Source organism: Rhineura floridana, chromosome 13 (assembly GCF_030035675.1).
Source record: "Rhineura floridana isolate rRhiFlo1 chromosome 13, rRhiFlo1.hap2, whole genome shotgun sequence".
Lineage (NCBI taxonomy): Eukaryota > Metazoa > Chordata > Lepidosauria > Squamata > Rhineuridae > Rhineura > Rhineura floridana.
In genome coordinates this window covers 35,907,208-35,922,215 of record NC_084492.1, presented here as the reverse complement: position 1 = coordinate 35,922,215, position 15,008 = coordinate 35,907,208, and the positions used below count along the sequence as shown (strand labels likewise).

At 44.7% G+C, this 15,008-nt stretch overlaps 1 protein-coding gene across 2 annotated transcripts; it reads left to right on the top strand.

The window, feature by feature from the left end:
• The first annotated feature begins 278 nt into the window (after positions 1 to 278).
• Positions 279 to 9,626, top strand: FOXF1 (forkhead box F1). 2 transcript variants are annotated; one of them, XM_061593790.1, is made up of 2 exons: positions 279 to 1,848; positions 7,902 to 9,626. In XM_061593790.1, exons 1-2 carry the CDS (start codon positions 780 to 782, stop codon positions 8,057 to 8,059), a joined length of 1,227 nt encoding a protein of 408 aa, XP_061449774.1. In that variant the 5' UTR covers positions 279 to 779; the 3' UTR covers positions 8,060 to 9,626. The 2 variants fall into 2 exon arrangements, with proteins under 2 accessions (XP_061449774.1, XP_061449775.1); XM_061593791.1 differs by lacking the exon at positions 7,902 to 9,626 and adding an exon at positions 2,115 to 2,627.
• The last annotated feature ends 5,382 nt before the right edge of the window (positions 9,627 to 15,008 follow it).

The following is a 15,008-nucleotide window of genomic DNA, read 5'->3' as shown; positions in this document are numbered from 1 at the left end:
GGGAGGGGGGCGAGGAGGCGGGGACTTCTCTTGCCTCTTACGTCGCGCTGTCAAGAGTCGCCAGGCGCCCGCTGACTTGAGATAAAGTTAAAGGCAGCCGCTCTGGTTGGGGGCAGAACCCGCGACTCACCGGCCTGGGAAGTAGCAGGAGCGGCGGCGGCGACTCCTCGCTGGCAAAAGCCCGGGAGGCGGGCGTGGGGGAGGGCTGGGAGGAAACGCTGGTCAGGCGGCGGCGGCGGCGGCGGCGGCGGCGGCGGCGGGGTGAGGTGGGGGGAAAAGAAGGCCTGAGCCTCCCGCCAAGCCTGAGAAACGGGGGAGGGCGAGGAGGAGGAGAAAAAAGCAGCAGCAGCAGCAGCAGCAGCAGCAGCAGCAGACGCCGCAGGAAGCCTTTTCCGCTGGATTCGGGGCACAAGGCTCGGGGCGCTTGCTTGGGTCGTACAGGTTGCTTCGGACTCCGGGCTGCCAGGGCAGGCTAGAGGTCAGCTGTCCCCTCCCCCTGCCTCCCCCCCCACCGGATTTGGCTCCCCCGCCCCGGGGTTAATCAGGCAGGGATCGGAGCCCGCCGCTTCGAGGCCGCCGCTTGGACTGAAGGGGCGAAGGAGAAGAGGCGGTTCGGTTCCGTTCCTGCAGTCCTCCCGTCTGAAGCGCCTTGAAGGAACTCTTGCGGAGAGGAAGGCGAGAGGGGTGCGGGGATAGGAGCGAGGGGGGGAGCGGAGACCCCCTCCCTTCCAGCCCAGGAGCCTGTCCTTTGGGGAGGGGGCGGCGAACGGGAGCCGTCGATGACCGCAGGACTGCTGCGCGCTCCTTCCTCTCGGCCCCCCCCTCCTCCTCCTTTTCCCGAGGCCGGGACCTTCTCGATGTCTACAGCCTCCGAGAAGCAGCAGCAGCAGCAGCAGCAGCTGGGAACAGTCATGGAGTCGGCGTCCTCCACCTCCTCCTCGACCCCCAGCAGTAGCAGTAGCGGCGGCGGCGGCGGCGCTGGAGGCGCCAAAGCCAAGAAGACCAACGCGGGCATCCGACGGCCGGAGAAGCCGCCCTACTCCTACATCGCCTTGATCGTCATGGCCATCCAGAGCTCGCCGTCCAAGCGCCTGACGCTGAGCGAGATCTACCAGTTCCTGCAGAGCCGCTTCCCTTTTTTCCGCGGCTCCTACCAGGGCTGGAAGAACTCCGTGCGCCACAACCTCTCGCTCAACGAGTGCTTCATCAAGCTGCCCAAAGGGCTGGGCCGGCCCGGGAAGGGCCACTACTGGACCATCGACCCGGCCAGCGAGTTCATGTTCGAGGAGGGCTCCTTCCGACGGAGGCCCCGCGGCTTCAGGAGGAAATGCCAGGCCCTAAAGCCCATGTACAGCATGATGAACTTGAATTTCAACCACCTCCCGGACAGCTACGGCTTCCAGGGGCCCTCCTGCCCGCCCAACAGCCTCCCTTTAGACGGCAGCGCCCTGGGCATGATGAACGTCGATGGCATGGGGCTGGCGGGCCACTCCGTTCCCCACTTGTCCTCCAACGGAGCCCACCACTCCTATATGGGGAGCTGCGGTGGGGGCGGAGGAGGAGGCTCCGCTGGAGGGGACTACGGTCACCATGACGGCTCGGTGCCCGCCTCGCCCCTCCTTCCTGGCGGAGGGGTGATGGAGCCTCACTCGGTCTATTCCAGCACGGCCCCGTCCGCTTGGGCGTCCTCGGCCGCTCCAGGCTTGAACAGCGGGGCTTCCTACATCAAACAGCAGCCCCTGTCGCCATGCAATCCGGCGGGCAATCCGCTCTCCTCGGGCTTGTCCACGCACTCTCTGGAGCAACCTTACCTGCACCAGAACAGTCACAACACGGCAGAACTGCAAGGTAAGACGGAGTGCATGTGCGGGGCTGCAGTGCGTGCGTGTGGGGGGGGGAGGGGGGAGAGCGCGCGGGAGGGGACTGGCCGGCAGCAGAGGCTGGATCGGAGGCTAAAGGGACAGAAGATCAAGGTTTCAGTGGAGATCTGGAGAGAGGGTAGGGATCAGGCCGCGGAAATTGGAAAGGATGGGGGAAGAGAGACCAGATACAGAACTTGGAAAGGTGATGGCGCACAGCAAAAGACAAAGGGTATTTTGGTGTTTTGTAAACAGAGCGGATCCGAAGTGAAAAGCTTCAAAACGAAAGAGTGAAGAACAGGCGAGGAACACTGTAAGGAGAAAGGAGAGCTCACATTTATCGTGGGTGGTTGTGAACAGACCTCTGAGCATAGGGAAAGGAAAAACCAAGAATCTGAAGGATCAGGACCAAACGCTCCCTTTTGCACCAGATAGGTAGGCTAGAACATGCGCCACCCGACCAAACTCATTTTATCCCGTGGGAGTTAACTCGGAATAACTGCCATGCTCGACCCCCTTCCTTTTAAACCAATGGTGGCTTAAAATTCCCCTCCCAATCACCCTGTACTGGTATGCTTTGAAAATCTAGGAAAATCCCGATTGTATGAGTAGGGTTAAGTAATCATCCAGGTGATGTGATCATGGGTATGACTCCCACCCACCCAAGAGGATCGGGGGCCTTAGAAGTCAGCCCTCTGCTGTGAAGGATGAGGGGAAAGTTTTGCTTTAGGGGCGAGGTGAAGGCTGTTCCATAGAGAAGTGTGAGTGTTTTATAAGAGATCAGAGGGGGAGGGAAGGCAGAGTCACAGACCACTTGGGGCTGGGGGAACGGCAAGGATATGGGGGAAGCCAGCACGATTGGGAAGAGAAAAATAGGGGTATTCCTCCCCCCGACCCCCAATTTCGGCCACAGATCCTCCTGTAATGTATGGACAAAAGGAATAAATTGAACGGAGGAGAGGAAGAGAGGGCCACCTGGAAGGGTTTTAAGACCTCGGAAAGTCGCATCCAGATATACAACCCGGTATCCTCAAGGATGGAAGAAGATGATGTGATTTGCAGCAGTGGACGTGAATATTGTGGCAACCATTTTTTCTTTTTTTTCTTTTTGTCCAGCACAGTTGGCCTGAATGTGTGGTATCGATGTAGCTTCTCCTTCCTCACCTTCGATCTCATGTAATAATATAAATAAAATGAAAGGCCGCACATTTCGGGGGTGGGGGCGTTTGGAATAATTAACCCTGGTTTGGTCGTACCAATAGTATTTTGTATAATATTACTTAAAATCTTGTGCATCATATTACGAATAATATTCCCTGGGCCTTACCAATAATAGCATACAGAAGCCTAGAAGTCCATTATATGCTGACAGTTTGATGCCAGTGTAATGTATAAAAGACTAATTGCATATTGATAAAAATGTTCTCGTATATTGTGCAATACAGATCTAACACTTAGGATGTACGGATCTAATCCTGAAATCAGTAGGGAAATTCCCATTGATTTTAATAGGACTGTAGCCTAAATAGTTATCATGCAGTTACATCTATAAAAGATGCACTGTTATGCCAACATGCATACTCTTCAGCTAATATATGTACGCTTTCCCCTGGAGTGCTTGCAAATATACAGGCCTGGAATTGTACGTGTACATAACTGATTTGTCACTGCCTCACTTTTATTTCCTCGCTGCGGTTGCCTAATTAACATAACCCGATTTTACACCGTAAAAAGGAAGCCTGTTTCAAAGCAAGACACCACATGGCTTTTGAAATGGGGTTGAAGTCCTATGTTATTTTCTGAGGGTCCACTAAAATTTGCTGCAGAAAGAAAACGTTTTCATAGTTGTATTAACATCACAGGCTTCAACAGGATGGGCCTATATACGTTATTGCCAACCGTTACACATTGTGCATATATGAAACTCTTGATCTGAAGTCAGAAAATGATGGCACAACCTCCCTCACTTTTTTTTAAAGTTAACACTAGGAACAATAACGACTCCTGTGACACCTGAAATGCTGACCTTTATTGTGGCATTAGCTTTTGATCGAGAGGACATGCAAACTTACGGCACAAAAAAAATTGTCTAGCCTGGTGCCACAGATCTCTTCTGCTGCCACTGCCACCCTTCTTCCCTTTGAAGCAATAAGGACTTTCTTAATAGCAATCACAATAAAATATCTCTTCTAATACTGATCCGTCTCATATATTCTAAACCGAGCATAGGGCCACTACAACAGTAATGCTATCAATGGTGCGAGGGAGTAATTTTAGTGTAGCCAAAACCTGGCACTTTTTAATTCCAGTGATTTAATAAGTGTGCATTTAAGGCAGCAATCCTATGTACACTTACCTGGGAGGAAGTGTATAGGATTGCGCTGTCAATTTATCTCAATGAAATGAGATACTTTAAATAATAATAATAATAATAATAATAATAATAATAATAATAATTCTACTGCTGTATGTTCCATCTCTTGCTTCTTGTCATGCCATCTTCTCCCGCTTAATATTACCTTCTAAACATTTCCTCCCAGGGCAGATATATGCAAAGGAATCAATCCCTTTGCAGTATTTTACTGACTGCCTAATTTCAGTTGCCCTTTTGAACTCTCCTTTGTAGACAAAACATCTTTCTTTGCTTCAACCAACTTTGTTAGGGCGGTTTTGTTTATTATTTTATTATTTTTCCTGTCTGGTCTCGAATTTGCCCTCCTTCCCCTTCCAAACAACCCAGCAAGTACATTCTCGGCATTGCTTGCTTTGGGGTAAGCGGGATTCTCTTGCGTTCAAGAGGGCCAGACCGCTTTGCAACGGAGGTTAAAAGAGCAAACGGCACCCACGCGATTAGTTTCGGTTTTGCAGAAAGAATAATGAAAATACTCGCTTTCCCTTTCCGCGGTGACTGGGGGTAGGGGGTGGGTGGGAGTAGGGGGGCCACAGTGTCGCTTTCTAGGAGGGGGAGGGGGATCCTTACTAATCCGTTGAAGCTGACCCGTCCTGCTAACGAGAAATTGACAAGGTCTGTTTTTTTCACAGAAAAGGATAAGGGTCAGCGTGTGTGCAAAAAGACTGGAGTTAGTTTGATTTTCTTCGTAGGGATTCGTAGGGAAGGAAAGGCGATTTCTTTCCAGCAGACAAAAGACAGTGAAAAAGAAAAAGCTTGCAAGCGTCCGGTGACTTGTTTTAAAGCTAATAACTGTGAAGGGATTGTGATTTGAAGAAGAATAAGCCTTGATGAATTGTTTAGATGCCGCGGCTAGAGCAGGAGTGATTTCGGCCGCGATCATTTAAAGAATTCCCAATCCTGGTGTCCTTTTTTTGCTCCTGGGTTGTTACTCCTGGGGTGTTACTTCTGCTAGAGGAGAGGATTGGGGTGGGGTGGGGGGATGGTAGTGGCGATCCTTTGTATTTAAACAGCAGCCCTCTAGATTTAGCAGTCGGAGGATCAGGCAGGGAGACATGATCACGTCCAGCCACAGAAGGCCGATTTCAGTAGCTCGCCCTTCAAACGGAGCGGGGGCCTGCTAATCCGACTATTTTGTCTAGTGCGCCCGACAGAGTGAAGGCGCACCAACAGCGCACAAAATAGTGGAGAGGAACTGAGAAGAATTATATGTAAAGTTGGAAGGAAATTCAAGCTTCTTTTTTAGAGGTGAAGGTGTTGACTTTTCTTTGTTAAAAAAGTAAGTGATGACAACAACTTCACCTTCAAAATGTAAAGGTTCACACCTCCTGTTTCTTTAATCTTCCTGTCACTTTAGCAAGAAATGGGGCAGAGAGGATTAGTATTTTAATTTTTGAAATGCACTCGAGGTAGATGAAGGACATATGAAGTTTGGGAGGATTGCTTTGTATATCATGTTGACTTCAGCCACACGGGTTTGGAAACCAGAATCAGTTCTTTAAAGAAAAAAAAATTGTCGTGGAAATCTAGAAAAAGACAATATGATTTTTTTTGTCCAAAGCTTTTCCTTGCCTAATTGCAGTGTAAAAGAAAATAAACCAATAAAGAAATTCTTCTATCACCATATAGGATTAAAAGTGATTATTTTTTAAAAAAATAAGTCCATTGCCCATTCTATATATGGAGTTGTTCAGTATCCATTAACTACACTATAGATAGATAAACATAATGCTGTTATCTTAAAATCTGAAAGGGGTTACAATTCTGAAAGAGAAAGGAATGCTAATTCTATCAATTGCAAGTTGTTGCTCACTAAATATGAATGATCTGGTTACTGTGTGGGGATGTGTTCTAGGAAATTTGTTAATTAGGAACCAATGTTCCAGGCTGGTTAGATTTTACATTGAAATAAGTATCTTTAAATACTGTCAACAGATGTGGATCCATAGATAGATTGTTTTTGGGTTTTTTTTGCTATGAGTTACAGTCAAGGCATGCACTGATTTTGTAGTATCAGCCATGCAAGCGGATGGGTGGGTAGGTAGAAGATATATTTTCTAAGAAGAAAGAGCAAGGTTGATTTCTGCTTTTAATAAAAAGCCTGTTTGTGGTCCAAAATTTGATAGGTTTTGTTTATGTTCATTCCTAGTCTTCATTAGAGTACAGTAGTAATTTAACCCTTGAAATAATTAAAATCCAGGGTTTGTTTTCCCATTGGCTTGGATTAGAAGCAAGTCCTCCAAATTTATCAAGAAAACCAAATCTATACTCACAAATAAAGAAAGAAAGAAAAAGCCCAACCCACCACCCTTCTCCTTCCTTAGCCAGACAGGAAACAGACTGTTCCATTCCATCCTGCTATTTGCATATGGGCAAAATTCCCATTCCAATCAAGTGAGAATTTCCTCTGATTAAGAACAGTAGAGTCCAGCTCAATAACACCACCACCTCATTGGGCCTAACGTGTCCTGAAGGGTGGATGAAGCCCCCAGGGAGATCTTTGACTTGTGTCCACTCCATTGTGACCATAAACTGGCAGAATAAGGTTGAGACTTCAGACTTGAATCACGCAGATGGCTGCACACACCCAACAAGTCTGTGGACTTTGCATTTCTCCAACAGAAGCGCCCCAAGCTTCTGCACGACAGGCTGTTTCTATAAGAACGATGTTTCAGAAGCAGTTTGTGATATGGCATGAGGTTCTACTGTTCCAGGAATGAGGGGGAGATGCATTCAAAAATTCCACTCTGGCATGCCTAAGGTGGATCTCAGCCACATTGGAATTTGCCCTTATACTGAATCAGAACACTGGCTTACGTAGCTCAGGCCCTACATAAATCGTCATTCTCCCCCTCCCTCCCTCCCTCCCAAGCTAATTGCACCTCAATGAACGCTCAGTAAATCTGGTTTCTCTCTCTGCCTTGGATTAAAAGCAACAGTGGAAAGGTCGTGAAACACCTGGTAGGCCCCAGTATTTGGAGGATAACAAGCTTCACAGAGGGTTATTATTATTATTATTATTATTATTTAACCCTACCTGGTGGCAGCTCTTTCAAATGCCTGTCCAGTCTTTCTACCTGGTATCCCTTTTGCACCGAAAGTGTCAAAGACTGAACCTTGGAGCTCCTCTATGTGAAGCATGCACTCTGTCGAGCTGTGCTTCCTTGAGTATGTTACATCAAGGGAAGAGTCATATATAGCTCAGTGACAGATCCTCTACTTTGCATGCAGAAGGTCCCAGCTTCAGTCCTTGGTATCTCCAGGTACGACTGATAGACTCCTGCCTGAAGCCACTGCCAGTGAGGGTCGATGCTACCAAGTTAGATGGACCAGTGGTCTGACTCATTATAAGGTAGTTTCCTGTGCCTTAACGCTTAACACCCATGCAAAATAACCACAGCAGTAATGAATTGGTGATAACGCCGTCATGCTAGTATTGCTAGTTGACATCTGTCATGGGACAGGAGGCCATTGTCTTTATTTGAGCCCAAGCAAGATAGAATCAAATGTCTTGTTAATTCTAATTCAGCAGTTTCATGCTGAATGAATAAGTCTCCAGGGGTGACATAATATTTCCTCCCTCTCCCTCTCCTTTCCAGCTGCTTAAACCTGTTCTCTGGTTTTGCTTTTAGGAATCCGGTACCATTCCCAGTCTCCAAGCATGTGTGACCGGAAAGAATTTGTCTTCTCCATCAATGCCATGGCGTCATCTTCCATGCATTCGGGAGGTAGCGGCTCTTACTACCACCAGCAAGTCACATACCAGGACATCAAACCTTGTGTGATGTGATAGTAAGACCAGGGAGCCAAGCTTTCTTGGGGGGAAGCCGATCCCCATTGATCCAAGGGAACACTGTGTAGGACTGTGGAACTTCCTGCCACAAGCCCCTTTGGGAGCCAAAGGACCTCCCAGGAAGCTAGACTGATAGTTGCTCATGAGGTATATAAATATTCAAGAAAGGAACACTCTGTCTTTGAGGAAACATTAAAGAAGAGCAAATATGCATTGGGTGTGCCTTTGGGGAGTTTTGGGGGAGGGATGGAGCATCATGCCCAAACTCTAAGTACTCCATTGTTCCTTCACCTTGGGTCTTGATCTGGTAACATTTCCAAAAACCACTTTTGGGTCTGTGTAGCTTCCTCCTCCACACACACCTCGTTCAGGATTCAAATGAACTCTGTTGTTTAAAAAAATAAATATATTCCATCCCCAAAATCCCAATGAGTATCCCCCACCCCAGTGCAAAATGATCATTAAAGAAAATGGATTCTAGACTTTGAGGGGCAGGGATCTGCCATACAAGAAAGGAGCAGACACCTCCAATAATCCCGACAGCGATGGCAGACAACGGTCAGTTTCATGAGATGTCCATCCTTCCACTATTGGGTCATTTGTTTAGCAACCAGAAGTGGCTTCCAGCTGAAACTTCTCTTCTTATGTTTTTAGGGACAGAGCATAAAAATATACATAGTTCATTGTATATTTTTCCTCTGATTCAGGGCATTGGAGGATTCTTCAGAAAACTGAGTGAGTGCAGAGATGTTCTCTATAATATCGTCTTCCCTAAATTGTAATTGTATGTTGAGTTTCCAAAGTCATCTGTACCTTCAGGTGTTGGTGGGAATTTGAAAAGCAGGACTGGACACACTTACACCACAAAAAGGCTACCACAGAATAGAGGTTGTAGGGCCCCGGTGCTCGATAGCATGATCCTGTATGAGTCACTCCACTTCTTTTTTTACCATACCCAAGCCTCTTTTAAATATTAAGTACCAAATTACAAAGAAAAAAGCACTTTGAGAAATAAAGGTTTAAAATGGAAATGATTAACAAGGCTCATGCTTTTATTTATTCAACATTTTTAATAAAACACAACAGCAGCCTTGGTCAATCAGTATTAGAATGGTTAATGTGTGTTGGCAATATTTGCCATAGGGACTGTGTGAAATAACCATTGTAAATGTCAAAAGCAGGAGCGTGGCAAAGCAATTTTCTCTATGTTTTATATATAATTATATATTATATAAATATAAATATGAAGGACGCTTTTGTTTTTTATTTTTGCCTGACTGTACAGTTCAGTGATACACCTATTTTAAGTTTCATTCTGCACTGTATAAAAGTGTAACTATGGTGGAAGGGGTTTAGACCCCTGGATTTTTTGTGTACGTTTGTCCTTTTAAAAAAAAGGAATGCAAATAAAAAAAAATGTATGGTGTTCGTACATGGCCTTCACAAATTGTATAAACTGTAAATAAATCAGTGTGTGGCATAGAAATCTGTGTAAGTAGCATGTTGGGAATAAAACTCAAAGAAGACGAGGTCACCATCCTAAGATGTTTCCTGTGGATGAGGGCCATCAAATGTTCCAAACCGTACATTTTGTAATTATGGGAACAGTAGATCTCTTACGGGGGGGGGAGTCTGGGGGGGAGAGACTTGAGAAAATTTGACCCATGTTGTTTTCTTCTTTCAGAGTGACCATTGTTTTTGGGGTAGATACAGTTGATACAATTCTGGAGTGGACTGTTTCAGATCGCAAAGAGATTGTGTGGATGTGCCAAATTTTTGAGGCATGCAAAAGATCCCTGCATGTAGCAAATTTATTAACAGTGATGTGCATACTACTTAATAACCATGGGTCATGAAGAGCAGGTAGGGGGAGCCTCTGGCCCTCTAGATGTTGTTGGACCCCACCTCCCATCATCCCCAGACAGCATAGCCAATAACCAGGGATGACGGGACTTGTAGTCCAGCAAAATCTGGAGGCCCTCTGGCTCCCTATTTGTGGTGCAGAGTAATCTTGCACATCAGGGAGAAAGTATACATATACATGTTCTGACATAGTGTTCACACACACACACATAAACCTGGAGTCTAAAGCGGTTGTCAGTTTCATTCTGCTGTTTGTATCTTTGAGGCCATGTTGGAAGGGCTCATAGACATGTTGGCACCTGAAGCAAAGATGATAATGCTACTAATACTTATAATAATAGTAACAAATAACAATAATGTGTTGGGATGGGTGAATTTGTCTGGTTTTTCTAAGTTTCTCATTTTTCCAACCTTACATCCAGTTCTTCACATTTCCATGCCAGTTTGCTTTAATTTTAAAATAAATAAATAAATGTTTACATTTATACCTTTTTTGTATGCAATTTTGCCTAATACACACATTTTTGCAGAGCAAGTTCTCCCCAAATAATGCATTTTTGTAGGCTATTTTCACAAATTTTTATGCACGTTTTACCTCAGTATATGCATTGTGCACATTGCTTGGCTAGAGAACTGCATTGCAAAATTCAGAGAGGGGAAGGGTGAATCCTGAAGGAGGGCCGTGTCTCAGTTCACTTATAGTTTCGGAAAGTGCAAATTTGGTAGGTTCCCTTTAAATGTGAACTGAATTGAATTTCTCTCCCAACCCTAGTCATGACTAACTTAACTCCATGACTTTTGTTGGGTTTCACCTGAGTGTGACTTAACATTAGTTGGACACAACCTGTTTAATTACAGACCTAGAAAGAAAAAACAAGTGAATAGTATTCTGCTCCCTCACACAGTCCGAAGTATTAAATGCCGACTCTTCTTTTCATTGTTCTGTCTTCATGATGCTTGAAAAATGCATACTTAAAGTTTAATCAATACACTTTAAAAATCATGGAATTTTTAATTTTATTGGATTGGATCCAGGCCAAGTGAGCTGAACAGATTAGATAACTTGTGTTTAGATTGTAGTGAATTTGTTTCCCAAGTGTACCTTTCGCCCTACTACATTCCATTGCTCATTATTAGTATTATGAATATTAGCAGTGGTGGCTGGTGCCCATTTAATCAGGATGAGTAGGGCGGAAGGCTGAGAGCCCAACAGTAGATGGAACCAGAGCCAATGACATGGAGAGCCAACTGATTATAGTTTTGTCTCCATTCTCCTCCCTATTGAGTTCTACTTAAGGCAACACTGAGGCTAAGAACAAGCTGATAGGCAGGGCCACCCCCTGGATTGGTTATAAGAAGGCAGGCAGAGGTTGGTGGGGCAATACCTCAGGAGCCCTAATGGGCCAGGCCCCACTGAGTATTAGCCAGCATTTCCAAGAGAACTGTGGTGCTTGGAGGAGAATCACACATGTGATCTGGTTGACCCAGTTGGTGAATTTATACTCTCTGAGACGTAAGTATGTTCAGACTACGGAGATGGAAGCTGCAGGCAGGAAAGTGGTGTGTGTGTGTGAGTGTGTGCTTGCACAAACACGCACCTTATCTGAATCTTTCTCTTGAAATCTCGGCTCAGCCTGCTTAATTCTTAAGCTGCTTCTCCTGACCTTTCTTCCTACAAAAATTTGCCACATCGCAAAGCTCTTTATCTCACTCTTTAGGGTCATTGTTTTTATAATCCTTTGTAGTCTTATTTGACAAACCTGATTTGCATCTTGGGATAAATTGCCATGCTGCTGTCAGTGTCAACCTCACTAATGCCGAATCTATTCCTGTGCTAACTTGCAAATCAAACTGGTTTGCTTCTTGACATGTTATGTTTGTTTTTGTTATGCATTAGCAGAGAATTTAAATAAGTTGCAGCAGAATTAAGCTATATGTACTGTGTGATTTACCGGAACGGAGCAGACTTTTTTCCTGCATTCAGATCACTGAGACTTTAGACTTTGTAAAATAAGAAAAGGTACTTTATTTACAGAAAGATTTAGTTGATAGGAAAGGCATAACTAGTGCTAACTAAGTTGGAGGCGTAATGGTCAGGCTTGGTCATTTGCTCCGTGGCAGAGGAGAGGAACAAAGGCAAAAATGTCTTCTTCCTTGGCTGGATGGAGAAAATGGCAGAAGGAGGGTTTGGAGATGAGGTCAGCTCCCTGAGACCATCAGTTTACAACAGAAGGAAGACAGGTGAAAGAGCAATAGCTAAAGATAGGCAGCCTAGCCAGCTGGAGGACCCTCTCTCTATCTCCCCTCAGGCATGCCAAGAGAACCAAATGGGAGTTGCTCTTGTTACGCTTTCTACAGTTTTCAGGCTTGTGGGATCAGTTCTCTGCTGTTTGGATTTATGTTGAACACTGGGCAGCTGTCTTATACTTTTCCCTGCCTAAGGGAAAAACAAATTGAAACAAGGCAGAAAAGGGACAGTCTAGCCGCTCATTTGTACCCTGGATGACTGAATATTGGTCCTTACCACTCGGTGGCCTGCATTGGCAGCCTAGTGCCACTCCATGTCAACTTTCAGCACTATGTTAGAATGTTTTCAGCAAGAACCTGGACCGTTACTAAGTCTCTGGGCTACAGACTATTAAGCCCTAAGTGCAATGCTAAAAGTATGCCTGAAATACCACTTCTGTCAGTGTAAAACCTGCTGCTATTTTCCCTCCATCTGGGAATCTTTAATCACTGTTGAAATTCTGCTCTTCTTTTTATTTCATCACCAAAATGTTTTCAAATTAATTCAAGCAACTTGAAGCAATATTTGCAAAGAGAAATAGGATGATGGCAGATTGCTCTCTCTCTCTCTCTCTCTCTGCACTATATGTTTAAAGCAGTATAATACCACTTTAAATAGTCAAGGCTTCCCCCACAGAGTCCTGGGAACTGTAGTTTGTTAAGCATACTTAGAGTTGTTAGGAGACTTCCTTATTCTCTATAAAGGTAAAGGTGTCCCCGCACTTGTAGTGCAAGTCATTTCCGACTCTTAGGGTGACGTCTTGCGACGTTTACTAGGCAGACCATATATATGGGGTGGGATTGCCAGTTCCTTCCCCGGCCTTTCTTTACCCCCCAGCGTATGCCGGGTACTCGTTTTACCGACCACAGATGGATGGAAGGCTGAGTGAACCTCGACCCCTTTTACCGGAGATTCGACTTCCTCCTTCCGTTGGAATCGAACTCCGGCCATGAGCAGAGCTTTGGCTGCGTTGCTGCCATTTACCACTCTGCGCCACAATTCCCAGACTTCTTTGGAAGAAGGACTGACTGTTAAACCACTCTGGGAACTGTAGCTCTGGGAGAGGAATGGGGGTCTTGTAACAACTTTCAGCAACCTTCACAAACTACAGTTTCCAGGATTCTTTGGGGGAAGCCATTACTGTTTCAAGTGATGATACTGCTTTAAATGGATAGTGCAGATAGGGCTTCTCTCTCTTTCTCTCTTAAAGAAATCATTTCAAAAGGTATTTAATCTGGATGAATATCATTCTAATTCAGCCTTTGGAGTAACTATTTCCTTCTTCTCCTGAAATGCAGGAGTTCATAATGCCAAGGAAGAACTGCACTTCTCTACATCTGCTTCTTTAACTGAAAACGATTTTAAAAGAATCAGTGCAGAGTTATATAACAGACCTGTGGAAAATAACAGAGGGAAAGGTAGCCTACACATGTGAACTGAGCTTTAAAAAAAATTATTTTAGGGAGATCCACTGGGAAGATCTGTGCAAGGTTCATTTCATAAATGGAACCTGTGTCTGAATACAGGAATAGGTGCCAATAGTATAGTGGCAACCATAACCATGCACCCTCCCCCTTTTTTGCTGCTGGGTTGAGAATGAGATCCTTGTTAATGCCTTCCCCCACAACAACAGATGTCTCCAAGAGCCAAGCAGCTGGAAAGGGGAGAGTGTTAGCTACTAAAAAGAGTCTTCTCAGTGGCTGACTCACCTCCTTTCACTTTGATTGGTTCCAATCAGCGGGAAAGGCCAAGGAAGCATGTTAGAAGATTCTTCTCAGTGGCTAACATACTCCCCTTTCACGTTGATTGGCTCATAGGACACTGGAGACATAGGGACCCTGCTCCCAAAAAAGGGGTCTAACTCCGCCCACCTGAGACCCTGGATGACTACACCACTGATAGGGACAGATGGATATGTTTTGCATGTATTCATTCATAATTCCATTCCGTCCCATTTCATCTGTGACTCTTTTGTTAGAAACTCACACAAAAATTCACATTAGTTTTGAACTTTTTTTTTTTTACAAAATAAACATTTTAATGCATTTTGATCTGTTTTGAGCTGAGAAATATATCACAAAATCTGGAGAAGTCCAAGAACCAAACGATAATGGTATTCTTCCAATCCAAATTTTAGTCTGAGAAGCACAAATTGGGTTGTTTCACTTAAAAATGTGTACTGTAGGCATACTGTAGGCATTCCTACCTTACATAGGCATGCTCTTACCATGCTCTTATGTAGCACCTGCTTATTTTTAAAAAACATTTCATAATTTTCTTTAAGATTAACAGTGCCAACCCTATGCATGTCTACTCAGAAATAAGTCCCACAGAGTTTAACGGGGCTGACTCCCTGGTAAGTAGGTACAGGATTGCAATGTAATTCTCCAGTTACACCAATTGCATTTCCTCTTTCTCTGACCCCAAACCTATTTCATAGATTAACCGCGTGAGATATCCCTAAGTATTATAATAATTAGTAATGGATATAATTGACGTTGATATAATTCACCATTGATATAATGGGGATGTTTCCCAAATGTTGAAAATAAAAATGACCTGCTAATGATTCAAAAATTGCTTAATAATAATAATAATAATAATAATAAAACCAGCTGCAAATGGCCTAAAGAAAAAATTGAATGCTTTCTCCTCACATCTGTTTTTCCATCTTTCATCTATCCGAGCATTAGAATATCTGGATCTAGTGGTAAACACTTTCCCCATTCTATGGGTGGTATTCAACTAAGTCCTATGCAGAGTAGACCCATAGAAATGAATGAGCCTAAGTTAGTC